The 19587-nt window shown below is 36.0% G+C and overlaps 1 protein-coding gene across 1 annotated transcript in view; it reads right to left on the bottom strand.

The window, feature by feature from the left end:
• The window catches only part of LOC120223374 (diacylglycerol kinase beta-like), a gene marked incomplete at its 3' end in the record, with an annotated part of 391667 nt that overhangs the window by 222628 nt on the left and 149452 nt on the right, over window positions 1-19587 (bottom strand). Inside the window, exon 5 of the mRNA XM_039221452.1 lies at window positions 2043-2183. Within this exon, the coding sequence (XP_039077383.1) occupies window positions 2043-2183 (141 nt within the window). The remainder of the gene's footprint in view (window positions 1-2042; window positions 2184-19587) is intronic.

The raw sequence follows: 19587 nt of genomic DNA, 5'->3' as shown, positions 1-19587 counted from the left end.
TCCTCTAGTTTATATTATGTTTAATAAATCACAACCCTTTTGGAAATAAGCATATATTAAATTAACCACCATTAAGTTTCTTTAAAGTATTACTGAAAATATTTTTCAGGTCTGTAACTCTAGAAGACTACATGAATGTTCAGAATTTGTCAATATTTAATTGTAGAAGGAAAACAGTGTTACAGAAAACTGGCATTAAAAACAAAACAAAACAGACAAAAATCAACTTCCTGATCATTAAGGACCAGGTTAAGTTCCCCCAAATCAGAGGAGTAGAGCAGAGAACTTGAGTGTAGCAGGGACAGAGGGAGAACCTTCCTGTGTTCTGAAACTGACATTCATCTATTTCAAAGAGACGGTGGAAATCACAGTGATAGAGGCAGGCCCTAACAATTCTCACTATGACAAGAGCCTGAAACAACAGTTAAGAAAAAAGGCAAAGACAAATGAATCTGACAAAGGCTTGAAAAAGAGCTTGAAAGTTTGAAGAAAGAATGGAGCAGCTAAGGAGGTTGAAAACAATGAAGAAAGGTAAGTGGCAGGTCAGGTTTGACCTGATGCATCAAGTGTCTTTGAATGATTTGTGGGTTAACATTCTGCCTGCAATTGTAGACAAAAGACTGTTTGATTGATAAACTCAATTTGAGAACTTAAAAGCATACCTCTTAGGAATTCTACCTTAAAAACAAAATGCTTCCCGTTGACATAAAAATAACTAAACTGTAACACAAAAAGCATGTTGAAGAGGAGTGAGGGTGCCTTCATTCTGTCTCAGACCTGGAAAAAAGGATTTGCTTTTGTATGTTTAAAATCATCCCCAAAATGGACCTGATAACACCTGAGCAAACTTTCTCCTTGGCTGTTGCTTCAACAGAAACTCCCTGAACATTAATATTTATTTTGGAATGAGAGAGATTTATGTATGTACTTAGGAATACAAATAAATCTTGAAATGCAAATATTCCACATTTAGGAATAATAAATATGTATTTAAAGACTGGTGCTTATACAGTTTATAATTTATGCAGATATGACTTACACAGTCACGTCATAGTGAATTCTTTATTAGTGAGCGAAATATTATCAACAAGTTACTATTAAATTTAACTAAACATGCTTTCAAATCATAATTCAAGACATCATAATATTCTGTATTTGCTTGCAAATACCAAATTTAGGATTTGTTATCTTCACTATCATTTCAGTCACAAGAATTTTTAACTTATTTTAATACTATTGAATATAATCAAGTTATTGGATTATTGAACAAACCATCAGCTCTATGCTTAGCAGGGGCTTTGAAGACAGATAAGATTATTGTGTTCAGGCTTACAGTAAATATTTGAAAAATATTTTCTTGCATTGCAATGAATATAGTTCACCACTAGAGAGAGCTCAAACACTGTACTTTATTAAAGACAACACCTCCACTTTTTACCTAGATAGAAAATATCAATCTGAAATATCTGCTAATTGTAAAAACAAAACAAAACAAAACAAAACAAAAAAACACAGCAATGTTTATTTAAAATATCCACCGCCAACTCCTATATAGAAACCTTCATGTGTGGCATCTGAGAAAACATTTATTCCTGGCACAGAAAGTGTTAGTGGTGAAAGTTTTCAAGCAAGGTTTCCATGAGAGAAAGGTTCAGGTTGTATGTGTCCAGTGAACCCTGTAGCTAACTGAGAGAAAGGCCTTCTCACATCCTAGAAATAAAGGTTTTTTAAAAAACAACTCAAATGACACTTTCTAATATTATCATGTTACCAAACTGAGGGACACTCAAGAACAAGTCATTTGACAGACCAACATGTTCAAAAAATACTCTGTAATAAATGGAAATTGATAAAAACCTGAAATTAATATACTCATAATATCCTTTGTCCGATCCCACTTAAATTTTTTATTTGTTATCCAAGGTCACTTCATTTGGTGAAAATTTATATAATCATAGTAGATACAATATTCAATTCATCAGTTTCTAGTCCCTCTCCTTCCCCCATGTTGTGAGAAGGAAACTAAATAAAGAAACACATACACTCCAGTTTATCTTCGGGTCTTCCTCTTTCAAGGAGAGACAGATAACAGACAATATCCTTCAGATGAATTACTTCTGGGGAACACGTATTTGCAGGAGAAGTACGGGGTGGGGTGATGGCACCTTTATTCATTCTCAGACCTGAGGGAACAAAAAATATACTTGTCTTTATATTTGTAAAAATACCCACAATGCTTTAAAGGAAAAAAAAAAACAACAACTAAAAAATAGATAATACATAGACTATGGCTAGAGCTATATATTTTTAGGTTATATAATAACCAGATTCTCTAGAACTCTAGGATAGCAGAGTCAGGCATATTCCATGATTGTTGTAAATAATGCAGGTTTTTTTTAGGATTCAGGGACACCGGGACTGCTCTGTCTGCCTAAGGGAAGGTGTTAGGGTCAAAATCATCTTGTCCAGGGAGAGCGGGTAGGTAGATTTGAATGCATAAATAACTACTTTTCTCTTCCATCTTTCTGTGCTTTAGGAAGTGACAGCTATAAATCAGCTAAAGAGATATGAAAATTGCCCTTTCACACAACACTGAAGAAGAAATTTGAGTCTGTCACAATATGATTTATATGATGATAATCAAGAATCATTCATTCATAAAAACACATATTTATGTCAAATATTTGCCAGCACCCTGGATAAAACATCCTTTTTCCCATCAAGAAATCTGCCCATGACTAAGAAAGGGAACATAAACAAAAATCAGCTTAAACATGACAGACATTTAATTAGAGAGGTGGGAACATATGACTGTACTTTAGTTTTAATGTGGTTCATACTTTATTTCTGAAACCCATTCACTGTGCTTATTCCAAGACAAGAATAGTGAACTCAATGCGTGTTTGAAACTGCTGATGACTGTAGATTATCTGGCCGGTAATAACTGTAGTGAAACTCGTTTACATAAATGGTTAGTTCCATCTAACTGAGAAGCCTGTGAAACCAGATCGTGTGTACCTGACAGACCTGAAGGCAATCCCCAATTATCTTTTAAGGTTCACGTGGCAAACAAGAGGTGCTTGGGTGAAATGGTTTATGGGCTGAATGGCTACTAGATTCCTAATCAACCAGGAATTACTAGAATGGAGGGAATAATCCCAACCAAATACAGTTCTACAAACCTATCATTCCTTAGCATGTCTCTACCTAGCCACACCCCTTGTTCCTATTTCTTTTGATGGATAACTTTGATGGAGTACCTGGCCTCTCCTCTAGCCATCTCAAAATAATCTACTGGATTATGAAATTACTTCTATCATTCATTTAGTGAGTGTCTAATATGTGGCAGGAATCATGCTGGAGGCTTTAATATATATCATCTCACCTAATTCCCACCTTAACTCCATGAGGTGGAATACAATATTCCCATTTTACAAGCTTAGAGTTCTGCATCTGGAAAATCCAACCTCTTTAATCTACACTAATAGATTACAGACTATTTTTGCTCAAGGTCAAGAATAAGAAAAAGTTAAGAAAAACGATTTACATGTTAATCCACAAGAATCCTTTTATTCTCCCCACCCCATTTCTCATTACTAGAAGGTTCCATAACTGCCCTGATTTTTCTTTTCTGTGTTAACCTATTCTCTTCTCTTCTATTTCATTCTTAAAATTCTGTCAAAGATCCTCTAAACTGAATTCACCACCCATTAATGGGTCACAAACCACATTTTGAATAACACTGCTATAAATCTTTCCTTTATTTTTTAAATCAGTCTTACTTATTTCAAATACAATTATATGCTTCACATTACTTCTACTTCTGTTTATAGCTATTAAAAGAGACATGATTATAAATTGATTTTATTCTTAACAAAATGTCACTGCATGTCTAACAAAAACTAATAAAGTTATTTTTAAAAAATAAAAGGCAGAGAATTAAAGACAATCTTGAGTTTTTAAAGACATATATACCTTACAAGTTCTACCTAACCAACTGAAGCTTGGCCAGCTGTAGGAATAAGCAGTTCCAACTTCTGATAAAAGACATTTTGGCGCTAACCTTTGACATGACCATAACTTTCAGACTTGGAAACACAGTATTTGAATTATGTTTGGATAAACTGTGACCTAACTCATCCTGCATGATGAGCTAATCCTCTGTTCTCCGCTTTCCCGTTATGGTACTGAAATGACTTAATCAGCTTGATTTAACTCTTCTACAAAAACTCAGGACAAAACAAAAAAGAAGGAAAAGAACATGTTATGACATTAATTTGAAAGAATGCCAACCGTATTATACATTTTCACTGATTTAGAACACCTCGTGATCATTTGTTTGTATAAAACTAAAGTGCTTGGTATTTCATTATCAGCTTTCATAATACTGAATATAAACAATATATGGAGAATGTGAAAACCACATAATTTTGCCTCCTTGCAAGCAATGTACATATTGAACAGAAACAGCCACACATGATTTACATTTAGCCCTACCTTTTTGAAAAACATATTATTATACTAAAATTATTTTTATTTGACAAAATGAATGAATGTTTCATTTTCTTTTCATGACATGTTGTAAAGTAAAAGCTGTATCATATTCATGTAGTTTTATATTTAAGAGAATTTAAAGGCTTTTTAAAGAAATATTTGGACTTATATAGCAACCATATTGAAGAACTAATCAACTCTTCCTCAAATCCAGACAAAGATTTTGTTGTTGTTGTTCCTTTAGGATAGATCAAAATAATTACACTTTTTGCAATGACTTAGTACATAGAGAGAAAAAAATGTCAAAGAACATTTTGTCAATTACTTCCTAACAAACAATTTGGTAGAAGAGGACTTGACAGAATCCTGAGGTGCTGAACTGATGGAAAATGTTCTAAGTTTGTTCCTGCCTAGTCCTGTCCCCAAGATAAGCTCACTTTCTCTTAGCTGCTGAAAATGTTTCCTCATATTTTCACTTAATTTTCTGAAAGCAGGTCCTGGGGCCTCAATCTGTCTTCATAGAGATTTTTTCAACTCTACTCTACTATTTATATATACTTTATATATATATTTCCCCTTTCTTAAAGCTGGCTTCAGGTCTTTTCCACAACTTGACTCCTTCATTGCTCTAAAATATTTCTTTTTCTTTGAAGCAGTCTGGCTAAAGTTGACGCAGAACACACAGGAAACTGTCATAGGTGGCAAACAAGAAGTTGCAAGCCCGGTTTCTCGACTTCTTTTCAAGGAGATGCTAAATGGAACCCTACATTCCTCTTTAGCAGCAATAGCCTCTGATGAAGGGGCTCAGTATTCTACTTTCCATTAAGGAAGGCCATTTTAATCCATTTGATCATTGCTAAAACTCTTTAGAATTGGAACTGAACAAAAAGCTAGGCAAAACAGTGGTGTTTCTTTTGCCTGAAGTGGTCAACATTTACCTCTAAAGATAATGTGATTAGCTGACACCCAGTTACCAGGTTTAGTGACTTGCCAAAAGTTATGCTTCTTTCAATATTGCCTTGCAAAACTGAAGCAAGTGTATACACACACACACCATTTATGTCCACATACCAATGTCTGTTTGCACTGTACAACAAAAAAACAAAATAAAGTGAAAAGATATGCACTGTAACTGGAGTGTATTCATTCAATTAGGAAAAACTATCTTGTGCTTTGAGAACATTTTTAAGTTTGATAATGATTTTAGTGTGTGTGTATATATCTTCTTATATATAAACATTCTTCAAAGTTTTTAACTACAAAGATCATTAGCATTAGTCAGGTTGAGTACTGCCTGCTATTATCACATTCTTCAAGCAGATGATTTTCATTGTAATTCAAACTGGAGACACTCCATTTGTTCCAACAAAAATCTAAACAAGTTTTGTTTTAGTAGATAATTTTAATTCCAGTTTCAAGGTTCAATTATTAGTAAATAAATTTCAGGTACATGTTCAATTATTGCCTCTGCTCCAGTGTGTTTTATTTTGAAACACATGTAGCTCAGATAATGAAAAGGGTATCATATTATTCATTGTTTTCCTTCATCTATTAAAATGGAATATTCAAAACTAATAACATGAATTACATTTCCATGCTTATAAGGCTAAAAACCACTCTGGTAATTTGGCTTATCCATTTCTTAATACTGGCTCAATTTTCAGAAATTTAACAGGCTTAGAAACAATTTGTCAGAGTATAATCATATTTCCAATATTTGTAGTAAGAGGTCATGATAAGTAGCATAGGCAATAAAAAGTAAGAACGATTGTTTGGTATTGTCAGACATTTCATGATTTTCAGAGTTAACTTTCCAGTTATGATTATTTTAGGATAGTATTATATTTTATGTTTTTAATTTTTTACGTTTATGCAAATTGGCAGCAAATGAGATAGACTGGGCTACAAATCAACAAGGAATGTAAAATATGCATAAAATGAGGATAGGCAGTGGGATATTTTCCCTGACAAGAGACTGGGTCAATAAAGTATCTGTAGCAACATACTCTGCACTTCATCTTTTTGGACACTGGCAAAAAACTCAAACAAAAAATTATAAGGAACAGGGCTCAAAGCACAGGTCTTTGGGGGTGATGTTCTAGAAGCACATCTGCGCTTCTATGCCATACTGGGCTGCAGTCTGTGTTTGCGCTGCACTGTGAAGGAGCAGTCATAAACCCATCCGAACTGTGTGCCAACAACACTTACACACAATTGTAGGGTCTCATTTGACCCTACAATTTTATTTTAGAGACAAGAAGGTGGAACATCAGAGAGTAAAGTAAACCTCCAATGGTCGCATAGCAATCCAGGGAGTCAAGAATTGGAAACAGGATATCTAATTCCTGACATTAGGGTCTTTTCAAGTCAGTAAAAACAAAATCTACATCAGTTCTGTACAGCAAAATATTGTGTAATGATAAAATTATTCTGTATGTGTAGTGTTCAGTAAGGTGGTATTAACTTTATGGCTAATATGCATATAAAACCTTATGCATATAACCTTATGGCTGTTATGCATATAAAAAATGGTTGGTATCACTGAGGAACTGAATTTTTGTTTTACTTACTTGTTAACTAATTTAAGTTTAAGTAGGTACACTGGGCTAATAGCTACCATAGTAGTCAGTACTGGTGACATACTGTCTGCTGAAAGTAAATAAAACTACCATGTATGAAAACATAAAAAGTCATGATGATAATTTTTATTTTGGTCATGTTAAAAAGAATTCCCCAATTTCACTTCTGGAACAAAGAAACAAAACCCACAAGCAGACCCATAAAGAGACAAACTTATGGTTGGGGCAATAGTAGCTAAATAAATTAGGCAGAGTGAGAGATACAGGCTTCCAGTTACGGAATCACTAAGTCACAGGAATGAAAGGTACAGCATAGGGAGTACAGTCCATAATATATGGTGACCGATGGTAGCTACACTTACAGCTGAGTATAGGTAGCATGATCTATATAAGCTTGTTGAATCACTTTGCTGTATACCTGAAACAATTGTAATGTTGTATATCAATTATACTTCAAATTAAAAAAATGCAAGTTACAAAGATGGGGTGGGGGGACGGGAATTGCAGGAACATGGTCAAAAGTTAAATACTTCCACTTAAAAGATAAATAAGTACTAGGGATGTAATATATATGATGACTATAGTTAACACTATTGTACGGTATAACTATATACGCTACTTGTTAAGAGAGTAGACCCTAAAATTCTCATTATAAAGAAAAAATTAAGAGACTACATCCTAAGCGTTCTCATTATAAGGAAAACATTGTTTTTGTTTTTGGTTTTGCCTTTGCTTTTACTGTGACTGTATAAGATGATGGATGCTACCTAAACTTATTGTGGCTGTGATTTCACAATATATGTAAATCAAACTAGTATGCTATTCACTTTAAACTTATATAATATGTGTGAATTATATCTTAATAAAACAAATATATAAAAACAAACAAAAATAATCCCAATTAATACTCCATAATATTTATTGTACTCTTTCAGAATGAATGACATTTTAGGGGGAAAAAAAGACATTAAATTTGATTTTTCCCTATGTCTGCAAACTAAAATGCTGGAAAATAATCTATTTAATAAATATTGGTAATAGCCGGCATTCAATGAACACTTATAATGCACCTAATAAATTATGTATTTGAGTCCCATAGTACCCAGTAAGATATATGAACTTATTATCCCCATTTTACATTTGGGAAAACAGAAGCAAAGACAAGTAGTAGAGTCCAATTCAAAATGCAGACTGAATTGAGATTTTATGCTTTAAGTATAATTCTGTGGAGCTAGAGAGAAAAATAAATCAGAGAAATACACCTCCTAACTCTCAATAAATGTCCTTTTGTTTTAAAAGTCTGGCTTTCAGGACCCTTAAGAGTATGTACATTGATTATTTCATAAACCTTTGGAATGAAATTAGAAATCCTACTCATGGCTGAGAGCTCTAAATGTTAATCTTCCACTCAGATCATTCTTTGGGCCATCCATTAGAAAACACATTGGTGAGATGTTCACGTGTGTGTGTGTGTGTGTGTGTGTATGTGTGTGTGTGTGTATGTTTTGCAGGTATAAAAATAAACATGCATATTTACCTATTTACCAAATCTTTACCAGCATTTTCTTAGAGGGAACTGGATTACGGATTATTTATTTTTTTTTTTGTAATGTTCATCTGTGTTTTCTAATAGGTATACAATTAGTATGCACTTTATAAATATAAACCCAAACAGATATTAAGAATCTTTAATATTAGTCATGTAAAACCAGGTCCTAGGATACAGCACTGAACACAGAAGATTAAAATATATCCCATTTTATTGGGCTTTCATTTGAATGGATCAAAGCCAATGCTCATTTTTATAGCTCTTACTAGGTATTTTAGAGCATATCACAAGTTAAATAAAGTTGTGGCTGATTTGGGACTCTGAAAAGTACTAAATATCCTATTTTCTTTCATTTGAATAAAAAATATAAATGATATTAATGAAGACAACAGTGTAATAATCATAAGATAATACTATCATTTACATATGCAATCATTAACATGTAACTGAAAATAGAAAATCCCTTTACACTAGGTGAATAAATCTAATGGTAAAGATGGCAAATTTGAAGACCAACATTTTCTTTAGAATATTCATAGAGGAAATAAACAAACCTGCATAGTCAAACTCCATATATTCAAACCCATTTAGTAATTAAATGGGAGATTTGGGGAGCAGTTCCTGTACTGACAGTAATTTTATCATAAATGAGGCCTTGATGTATAGATTTTTCTGGGGTTTCAGTTAAGAATTTTTAGGGTGTCAAGATAAAATATTTATTGGAAAAAATAATTTGTTGATTACTACTACTATTAATAATAATTACCAGATAAATTTGGTACTATAGAAGTATAAGATACGTAATGGTTGATGCCACTTGGCCAACGGACAGTAATTATTCTATCTTTGTTTCTAGAGCATTTCTACATAGGTGTAAGTATATCAACATTAATAAAAACACAAATATATTTTAAATGCCTACCATGTACCAAGATGCTCCCCATCTTATAGTCACATAAGCCTTGTACTCTGTTCAGTTTGTGTTTATCGAGACCCTGTCTGACCTTTTTTGTGTTCCTGAAACTGAAATAGGTTATTAGACACAAAAGACTTATAAAGGAAGCTACAGTGAAAATATACACGCACACACACACACACACACACAAATTTTTAATATCCTCAAGACAGTCCTGATAAGAGTAATAATTTCTCCTCGGCACAATTAATGAAGTGTGTCTTTTGGCAAGAACATCCAGAAAGGTCATTTGGCAAAAGAATGTCTCCCCCAAGGTTCAAGTACCTCATTTTCATTGTACAGTTTTCTGTTCTTAATTTGATTAACTTACTTATGAACAAGAAGAAATTCTTTCTCTTTTTCTGCCTAAAATTTTTACCTGGGGTGTGATTCCCTGGTTGTACAGAAAATATAAAAAAGAATTACATTCCATTAACGACATTGTAGCTTAAGAGCATAAATCAATTAACTATATTGGATGGGCAATGAGAGGAGCCAAAGATAAAGTACTGTAACTTTCAGTAGTAGTTGTTATTATTCTCAATCTCAATCTTTTGTACCTTTAGCCTCATGCCCCTTCATGATAGCTTCCAAACTGCTGGCAATGTGATTCTTTTTTTTTATGAAATTTTTAAATGTTTCATTTATTTCTGAGAGAGAGAAAGACCATGAGTGGAGGCGGGGTAAAGGGCAGAGAGAGAAAAAGACAAAGAATCTTAAGCAGGTTCCAGGCTCTGAGCTGTCAAGCACAGAGCTTGATGCAGTGCTTGAACCCACAACCATGAGATCATGACCTGAGCCAAAGTAGGATGCTTAACTGATTAAGCCACCCAGGCTCCCAAGCAGTGTGATTACATTCTGACTTAAGATGGTATAATGGCTCTCCAATTTCACCACGGGCCCTTAGGTCCCTCTCTGGTCTCTTCTCCAGCTCCTCTCTTCCAGTCATTTCATCTGCCCAAGCCCAACAATACAAGGCACAAACCCAGATCTCTCAATACTCAGCAAGCCTTCTCTACTCTTACTCAGTAAGCCAATCTACTTCTAACTCCTAAGGCAGTAGGACTGATTCTATAGGACCACTTCCTCAACTCTACCTCCAGACTGCGCCCAATATTTCCAAGGTCATGCCTACCATCTTCTCTGGGACCATCAAAAATGAGCTCCTTATGACCCCCATCCCAGTTTCAGTCATTCATGAAAAACTGAGGACTTCTAGTCACCTTCAATTTCAAGCAGTACTTTCTATCTAATCAATGTTAGCTAAGAGCACTCCTTACATTACCCTCTGACATGCTATCTACATTTTTATTTATTTATTAAAATGTAAATGGCCATAGGGAAAGGGAAGTAGTTCTATTTTGCTCACTGAAATTTGAATAGTGTGGGGAGCACACTGTAAGTGATCAATAAATATTTGTGAATGATATAAAACATTATTCAGACATAAAGAATGAAATCTTACCAATTGCAACAACATATATGGATCTAGAGTATAATGCTAAGCAAAACAAATTAGACAAAGACAAACACCATATGATTTCACACTAATGTGAAATATAAGAAACAAAACAAATGAGCAAGGAAAAGTGTGTGAGAGAGAAACCAAGAAGCAGACTCTTTACTCTAAAGAACAAACTGATGGTTACCAGGGAGGAGGTGGATGGGTGAAATAGGTGATGGAGATGAAGAAGGGCACTTGTGATGATGACCACCGAGAAATATATGGAACTGTTGAATCACTATATGGTACACTTGAAACTGATACAGTATTGTAAGTTAACGATACTGTATTTAAAATTTATTTAAAAATTTAAAAATGGGGTGCCAAGGTGGCTCAATCGGTGAAGTGTCCAACTTCAGCTCAGGTTATTAACTCAGGGTTCATGAGTTTGAGCCCTGTGTCAGACTCTGTGCTGACAGCTCAGAGCCTGGAGCCTGCTTTGGATTCTGTGTCTCGCTCTCTCTCTCTTTGTTCCTCCTGTGCTTACCCTTTGTCTCTCTGTCCCTCTCTCAATAATAAATAAAGAATAAAAAAATTAAATAAAAATAAAAATTTTAAAGTAAATGAATATTTATGAATGGAATAATACTGAATGCCTTATATAGTTCACACACTATCCTTTGATACGGCTTTTTAAAAAAACTTCTAAATGTTTATTTTTTAGAGAGAGACAGAGCATGAGTGGAGGAGGGGCAGAGAGAAGGGAAGACGCAGAAACTGAAGCAGGCTCCAGGCTTTGAGCTGTCAGCACAGAGTATGATGTGGGGCTTGAAACCACGAACTGTGAGCTCATAACCTGACCTGAAGTTGGATGCTTAATCGACCGAGCCACCCAGGTGCTTCAGGCAATTTTTGTGAGCACATGTTTTCTCTTCTTGACTCTCTCTTCCAGCCTCTCCTACTCGTCCCTATCACTACCTGTATTTAAATTAGATAATTTCAATTTATGGCTAAGATCTCAGGTGACCTTGATAAAAAGATGACAACTTTTATTTTATTATACTTGATCACCTAATTGTCTGTTTTTCTGCTTGGCTCTAAAGTATCTTCAGCTTTCTGGTGGAATTCCTGGCACATAATGTGTCTTAAAAAAGGAATGGTGGAATGCATGAATTAATGTAATAAAATGATTAAATAAATAATTAAATGGCACATCTGGCCAACTCACTACATGATCTGATATAAAAGGTGCTAGGAAAATCCTTTTTTTCTGTCATATAAAACTAATAATAACAACAAAAACCACTGATACGGACCTATAGCTAATAACAGACATTTACTATTATGGAGTGAAGGTTTTAGACATTGTGGGGCCAACAGAAATATATAGTATGAATGTCTGAAGCAGTTAGGAAATCAATTACATTCTCTTTTAAAAAAAAATTAATGTTTTATTTATTTCTGAGAGAGAGAGAGAGCGAGCAGGGAAGGGTCAGAGAGAGAAGGAGACACAGAATCTGAAACGGGCTCCAGGCTCTGAGCCAGCTGTCAGCACAGAGTCTCTTGCAGGGCTTGAACCCAGGAACCATGAGATCATGACCTGAGCTGAAGTTGGGTGCTTAATGGACTGAGCCACCCAGGTGCCCCAATTACATTCTCTTTTAATTACCATATTTTTGGAGAAGTTACTAATGACTACTGTTAAGTGTTATGTTATATAATAAGAATAATAACTTAGCTGAAGGTAGTTACTCCCCAGCACTGCTGTGCTGAGGTGGCCTAGGTGGGGGCTGGGGAGGAGCAAGGATGCACCAGCCATCTTACAAGAAGATGATGCTGGGACTTTTACAAGGGTACTGGGCTTGCCTTCCAGTTGCACACTCTAAGTATCTCATCTGACTAATCACTGCATTCTTCGCAAGGAGCACAGCATGTGCAATTCAACTACAATGAAACATTAGCTGAGGCTTGAAAGAGTTGGGTTTTGCTTGTGAGTTAAGGGCAGAGGAAGAATTATGTGGGAAATCAGAGTCCTGCATAACCCAAGTAGATATAAGTCACAGCAAACATTCAGATTTGAAAAGGAGCTGCGGTGCATGGGGCAAGAGACAGAATTGGGACTATAAGCAGATCTACAAGCTGCATGACATTGTATATACTCCTATGAAACTCAGGTTTTATCATTTTCTTAAGTTCAGTGCCTGGAGTTCCATTAACAGGACCTTCCTGGCGGGGGATGGAGGGGAGTGGCTCAAAAGACAGGGGAAGACTGTGACTAGAACTCCCTGTACTTACATCTCTCCTGCACCTCTTCCCTCCACCAAAGCAACTTTGTTTAATCCGCTTTTAAATACCAAGGATTTAAGTTTATAGGAAAAATTTAAAAAAAATTTTCCACAAGGGGATCATGAAGGCCTCAAACTTGGAAACCCAGGAGTAATATAATCAGGCTTCTGTGGAGACGGCAAGTGAGGGCTGACTGGGAGTCATGCTAATGGATGGTCTATGACACAAACAATGATGGATCAAACTGACACTGGCAGAATGTTTGAGAAGAAGAAGTTATGATGAGCAATAGAGAGAGAGAGCATTTTGTAATTCACTAAACATGAGGTCTGAGGCAGTGGAGGGTAGAAGAGATCAATATTTTAGGATTGGACAACTGATAGATACTTGAGTTCCATTAACCAAGAGTGGAGATAGGAACCGAGGCAGGTTTGGGTAGAATATAATTATTTGAATTTCAAACATATTTAGTTCAATTTGTATGGGATATTCAGATGAAGAGTTCCATCTGGAAAACAGTTTAATATATATTCTCTGTGAGCTGAAGAAACAGCTATGTATTGTATGGGGAATAATTGAGGTATTTTATGTTACTTTGTATGATGTGAAAAAAATTCACCTTTTGAGAATGAGGGGAAAGATATGAATAAACTAAAGGAAGTGTGAAAATTTTAACCTAATTGATCTAGGAGACAGTATCAAGAATAAGTACTTTTTATGATACATTTTTTTTTTAAATGTGTAGAGCTGTGAAGGTCATGTTAATATTGTATGGTAACAATTTGGAGAGGCAACAATCTGCATATCTCTGAAATTTCTCTGGTTATTCTCAGTGTTTGAATTGTAGGGACTGAAATATGAGATCATAATATCAATTTGAGATCAAAGGTATATGAGCGACTTGCAAAAAAGCAAACGTTCCACATGACTGAACAATTCTGTAAAGAGTAGTTCAGGTAATAGACTCAAGCGATGAAGATAAAGTCAGAAGTTAGTCATGGGACTAACACAGAGGTGAAGTGTTAGGAATGAGACATTTACAGTGAAGGAGAAGAAGCGATGAGAAAGCTGGAAAGACACAGTGTTAGAGATATCTTCCAAAATTAAAAGTCTAACTTGGGAACAGGAGAAATAATCATCTTACATTTTAAGGAGGTAGGTGACAAGAGGCACTTATACTGCCACAAAATATGCCCCCCCAACAAAAAAATCATTCAGTACACAAAATACCACATGGATCAGTAGCTCGTACAAGTTGAACAAAAAACAACTACACACACATACACACACAAACACACACACACCACACACACACATACACACACACACACCTTTATGCCTCTTTATGCCTCTTTATACTCATTTAAAAATCTTTATTCTATAAAAACTGTTTCACATTTACCATATCTTCGATACTTTAATATTGTTCATTAACAAGAATAACATTTTTCCCTCAATTTATTCTTGCTTTTATTGAGAAACCATTGCTGTTTAGTTTCTATACAGTCAAGAATAGCCATCGTATTCCTGTTGATACTCTAGTAAAACAGTGAGGTAAACTCTAAAAAGGGATAAACAAAACAGATTATAGCTCCCTTCTAATCAATATTAATTCGTGATTTTTCAGCTCAAATATATCTTGTGTAGATAATTTATATTACTGCAAAGTAGGTTTCTAAAAATAAAAATGTTTTTTTTTTTTTTTTCCACTATCAGGGATAAGTTTCAAAGACTATGGGGTTAAAACAGTCCTAGGATGGACACCACGCACTTATGTTTTAAAATGTGAAGACCAAGTTTTGAAAAGGAATTCCAATTTTATTTTTTGCTGCATGAGAGTTACACAGCCCATCTTGCGATTCCTTTCAAGTAGATCTGTGCAGATTATGTGGCTGTCCCAAATGAAGTACAAGCTGTTACCCTTTATTTCTTTTTTCCATTTTGGAAACTGATTTGATTTTTACTACTTGTAAATCTGGCATCTTCTAAGTAATACTACATGCTATTTGAAGAAAAGAGAGTTTGAGATTTTCATTTCTTACAAACCTACCTAATTAATTAGAATCTCGCTCCTTCCTCCAAGTCTGACACAATTACTCAGATCGAAAAACATTCCCCTTGCTTCTTTCTCATACCCAAAACAGAATTGCTTCATATGAAATTAAAGAGACAATTTTGATTTTATTTAGTCTATGGTATGTGGAATCTATTTATAGCATGAAATGGACAACACAGAAGTTTAATTTCTAGATCAAAGTAAGGAATTGTCCCATTTTAAAATCTTCAGTCTTGAACACTGGAAACCTCTGATAGCACACTGTAAGAACACAGAAAATAAGACTCACAGAAAAACCAATGGGGGGAGTCTTTTCAAATCATAATGTAAAGGGAATTACTTAAGGAACTAAAACATTTAGAGTGTAATTAAAGATTATAATAAACATATTCTTTGGTATATAGTTTGAAGGAATCAAAATATATCATATGGAAGGTGTACACTTGTTTTTAGAAAAGCTCACACCTATGACACATCAGATAAAGAGTTAGTATCCAGACCTATAAAGAATTTAACATACTCAACACCCAAAAAATAAATAATAATAATCCAGTAAAGAAATGGAAGACACTTTTCCAAAGAAGATATCCAGATGGCTAACAGACACATGAAAAAGTACTCAACATCACTCATCATCAGGGAAGTACAAACCAAAACCACCAGGAGATACCACCTCATACCTGTCAAGAGTGGCTAAAACTATCAACTCAGGCAACAACAGATATTGGCAATGATGTGGAGAAAGGGGAACCCTTTTGCACTGCTGGTGGGAATGCAAGCTGGTGTAGCCACTCTGGAACCATTATGGAGGTTCCTTAAAAAATTAAAATTAGAACTGCCCTATGACACAGCAATTGCACTACTAGGTATTTATCCAAGGTATACAGCTGTGCTGTTTCAAAAGGGGAAAATGCACCCCAATGTTTATAGCAGTGTTATTGTCAATAGCCAAAGTAAGGAAAGAGCCCAAATGTCCACTGACTGACGAATGAATAAAAAGATATGGTATATATATGCAGTGGAATATATTTTAAATTTTTTAATGTTTTTTAAAATTTATTTCTGAGAGAGAGAGAGAGAGATGGCGTGAACAGGGGAGGGTCACAGACAGAGGGAGACACAGAATCTGAAGCAGGCTCCAGGCTGTGAGCTAGCTGTCAGCACAGACCCTGACACGGGGCTCGAACCCACGAACCCTGAGATCATGACCTGAGCCAAAGTCGGACACTTAACCGACTGAGCCACCCAGGCGCCCCTGTATGTAGTGGAATATTACTCGGCAATCAAAAGGAATGGAATCTTGAGGCACCTGAGTGGTTTGGTTAAGCGGCCAACTTTGGCTCAGGTCATGATCTCACAGTTTGTTGGTTGGAGCCCCGCACTGGACTCTGAGCTGATAGCTCAGAGACTGGAGTCTGCTTCAGATTCCATGTCTCTCTCTCTTTGTCCCCTCCTCCAACCCCGGCTCATGCTCTGTCTCTCTCTGTCTCCAAAAAGTAAATAAAAGTTAAAAAAATTAAAAAATAAATAGAATGAAATCTTGCCATTTGCAACAGCATGGATGGAAGTAGAGTGTATTATGCTAAGGGCAATTAGTCATAGAAAGACAAATATTATATGATTACAATCCTATGTGAAATTTAAGATACAAAAGAGATGAACATAAGGGAAGAGAAGCAGAAATAATATAAAAACAGGGAGGCGGACAAAACTTAAAAGACTTTTAAATACAGAGAATAAACTGAGGGCTGCTGGAGAGGTTGTGGGTGGGGGGATAGGCTAAGTGGGCAAGGGGCATTAAGTAGGACACTTGCTGGAACGATCACCGGATGTTTTATATAGGGGATAAATCATTGGATTCTACTTCTACAATCATTATTGAGCTATATGCTAACTACCTTGGATGTAAATTTTAAAAAAATAAGAAAAAAGAAAAACAAAAGAAAAGAAAAGCTTGCACTGAGATATATATGATCTCTTGAGGAAAGAGACTTTATGTTATTACCGTAAGGGGAAGCAGTACAATATAAAGCTTAGGAGAATGGAGTCTGTATCACACTGCCTATGTCTTAGTTATGGTTCAACCACCTATTTCTTACTTGCATGTTCTACTCTTTTTATTTATTAGAGTGCCAGATACTAGACATCTTCTATCCCTTTACCCACATTTTGGTATTCTACTTTGTGATGTGAGGGCTCAAAGTCGCTAGATCAAGGGCTCCCTTGGGATCCCTAGGCCCCTTTCAGAGAAGCTGTAAGGTCAAAATGATTATCAGTGATAATTGTGTGATATCACATTTTCTTTTTTCACTCTAATTCTCTCATGAGTGTACAGTAGAGCTTTTAAGAGGTTGCATAACATAGGATACAACAACAGAAACACAGAAGCAGATATGAAGTCAGAGGTTAAACAGATTTGCAACAATATAAAACAAGGACACTCTCCTCACATTTTTGTTTTGTTTTGTTTTTGAACTTATTTTTCAGAAAAATGTTATTTTTGTTAATATGTAATGGATTGATTATACACTTTTACAATACCTCATCTTTACTATGGATATAGTAGATATCACCAAAGGTCTCTGGGGTCCTAAAAGTGTCCTGAGACCAAAGAATTTGAGAAACTCAGCTGTAGACTATGCTTCTCCACTGTGAGCTGACTTCCTATTGAGTTGACAGGGGCCACTAGAGACACATGACAAGGAAGGAAGGAGAAGGGGCTGGTTCCTGTTCCTCTACCTCACTTCCTGTTAGATCTCTACGGTATTTCCCCCTCACAGCACATAATTCCAGGTGGAAGAGGCTCTAGTCACCAGCTTATATCCACATCAAAAAAGGCCGACTGAGCTCTGTCTACACAGCCCTGCACAGACTTCCGAGATGACCCTCTAGCATCTAACTGCCAGGCCACAGGTGTCTCTTGAGCTCCTAAGCTACAAAACTCAGACAGAGGTTTCCCCTTCACAGAAGTCCCAGGGTCAGATCTGCCAGGCAACACCTTCCCCGCAGAACCCTGCATCCCAGTTCCAAGATGTCCTTGCTCTAAGCTTCTGAGTTTTGATTACTGATTACTCCAACCTCGGGGCAGGACACACTTCCTGTGGTTGTACCTCTGCATTATTACCTCAGTATTTCTCATTGCTTTTTCAACTTTCCAGCACTGTTTAACCAATCACCTAGTCTATGCTCTCTGGAGTAACTGGATGAGATTTCTGTTCTCCTGACTGGATGGAGCTGGACACAATTAGCAACAGGTATTAATACATTAGACATCTCAGAAAAGCTACCTAGTATGACAGAATCAATCACCTCTATGGTGACATTAAATTTATTTATTTTTTTCTTAAACAGTTTATTGTCAAGTTGGTTTCCATATAACACCCAATGCTCATCCCCACAAGTGCCTTCCCCCATGCTCATCACCCCCTTCCCCTCCCCTCCACCCCCATCAGCCCTCAGTTTGTTTTCGGCATTCAAGAGTCTCTCATGGTTTGCCTCCCTCCCTCTCCCCAACTATTTTTACCCTTCTTCTCCCCCGTGGTCCTCTGTTAAGTTCCTCCTAATCCACCTATATGTGCAAACATATGGTAGCTGTCCTTCTCTGCCTGACTTATTTCGCTCAGCATAACACCCTCAAGGTCCATCCATGTTGCTACACATGACCAGATTTCATTCTTTCTCATTGCTGTGTAATATTCCATTATATAGATAAATCACATCTTCTTGATCCACTCATCCGTTGATAGACACTTAGGCTCTTTCCATGTTTTGGCTATTGTTGAGAGTGCTGCACATGTACCCCTATGCATCAGCACTCCTGTATCCCTTGGGTAAATTCCTAGCACTTCTACTGCTGGGTCCTAGGGGAGTTCTAGTGTTAATTTTTTAAGGAACCTCCACACTGTTTTCCAGAGGGGCTGTACCAGTTTACATTCCCACCAACAGTGTAGGAGGGTGCCCGTTTCTTCACATCCTCACCAGCATCTGGAGTCTTCTGATTTGTTTATTTTTGCCACTCTGACCAGCGTGAGGTGGTATCTCCGTGTGGTTTTGATTTGTATTTCCCTAATGATGAGGGGCACTGAGCGTCATTTCATGCGGGTGACATTAAATTTTAAAAGTGAGTTTCTAAGAGAAAAATCAAAACTATCTTCTTTGAAAGTATATTGGAAATTTACACGTGATAAAAATACTATGTTTCCTACACATGATGGCTTTGTGACT

Source organism: Hyaena hyaena, unplaced genomic scaffold (assembly GCF_003009895.1).
Source record: "Hyaena hyaena isolate Hyena2069 unplaced genomic scaffold, ASM300989v1 scaffold_985, whole genome shotgun sequence".
NCBI lineage: Eukaryota > Metazoa > Chordata > Mammalia > Carnivora > Hyaenidae > Hyaena > Hyaena hyaena.
The sequence above is the reverse complement of the archived record's forward strand: the minus strand, read 5'-3'. Positions and strand labels throughout refer to the sequence as shown.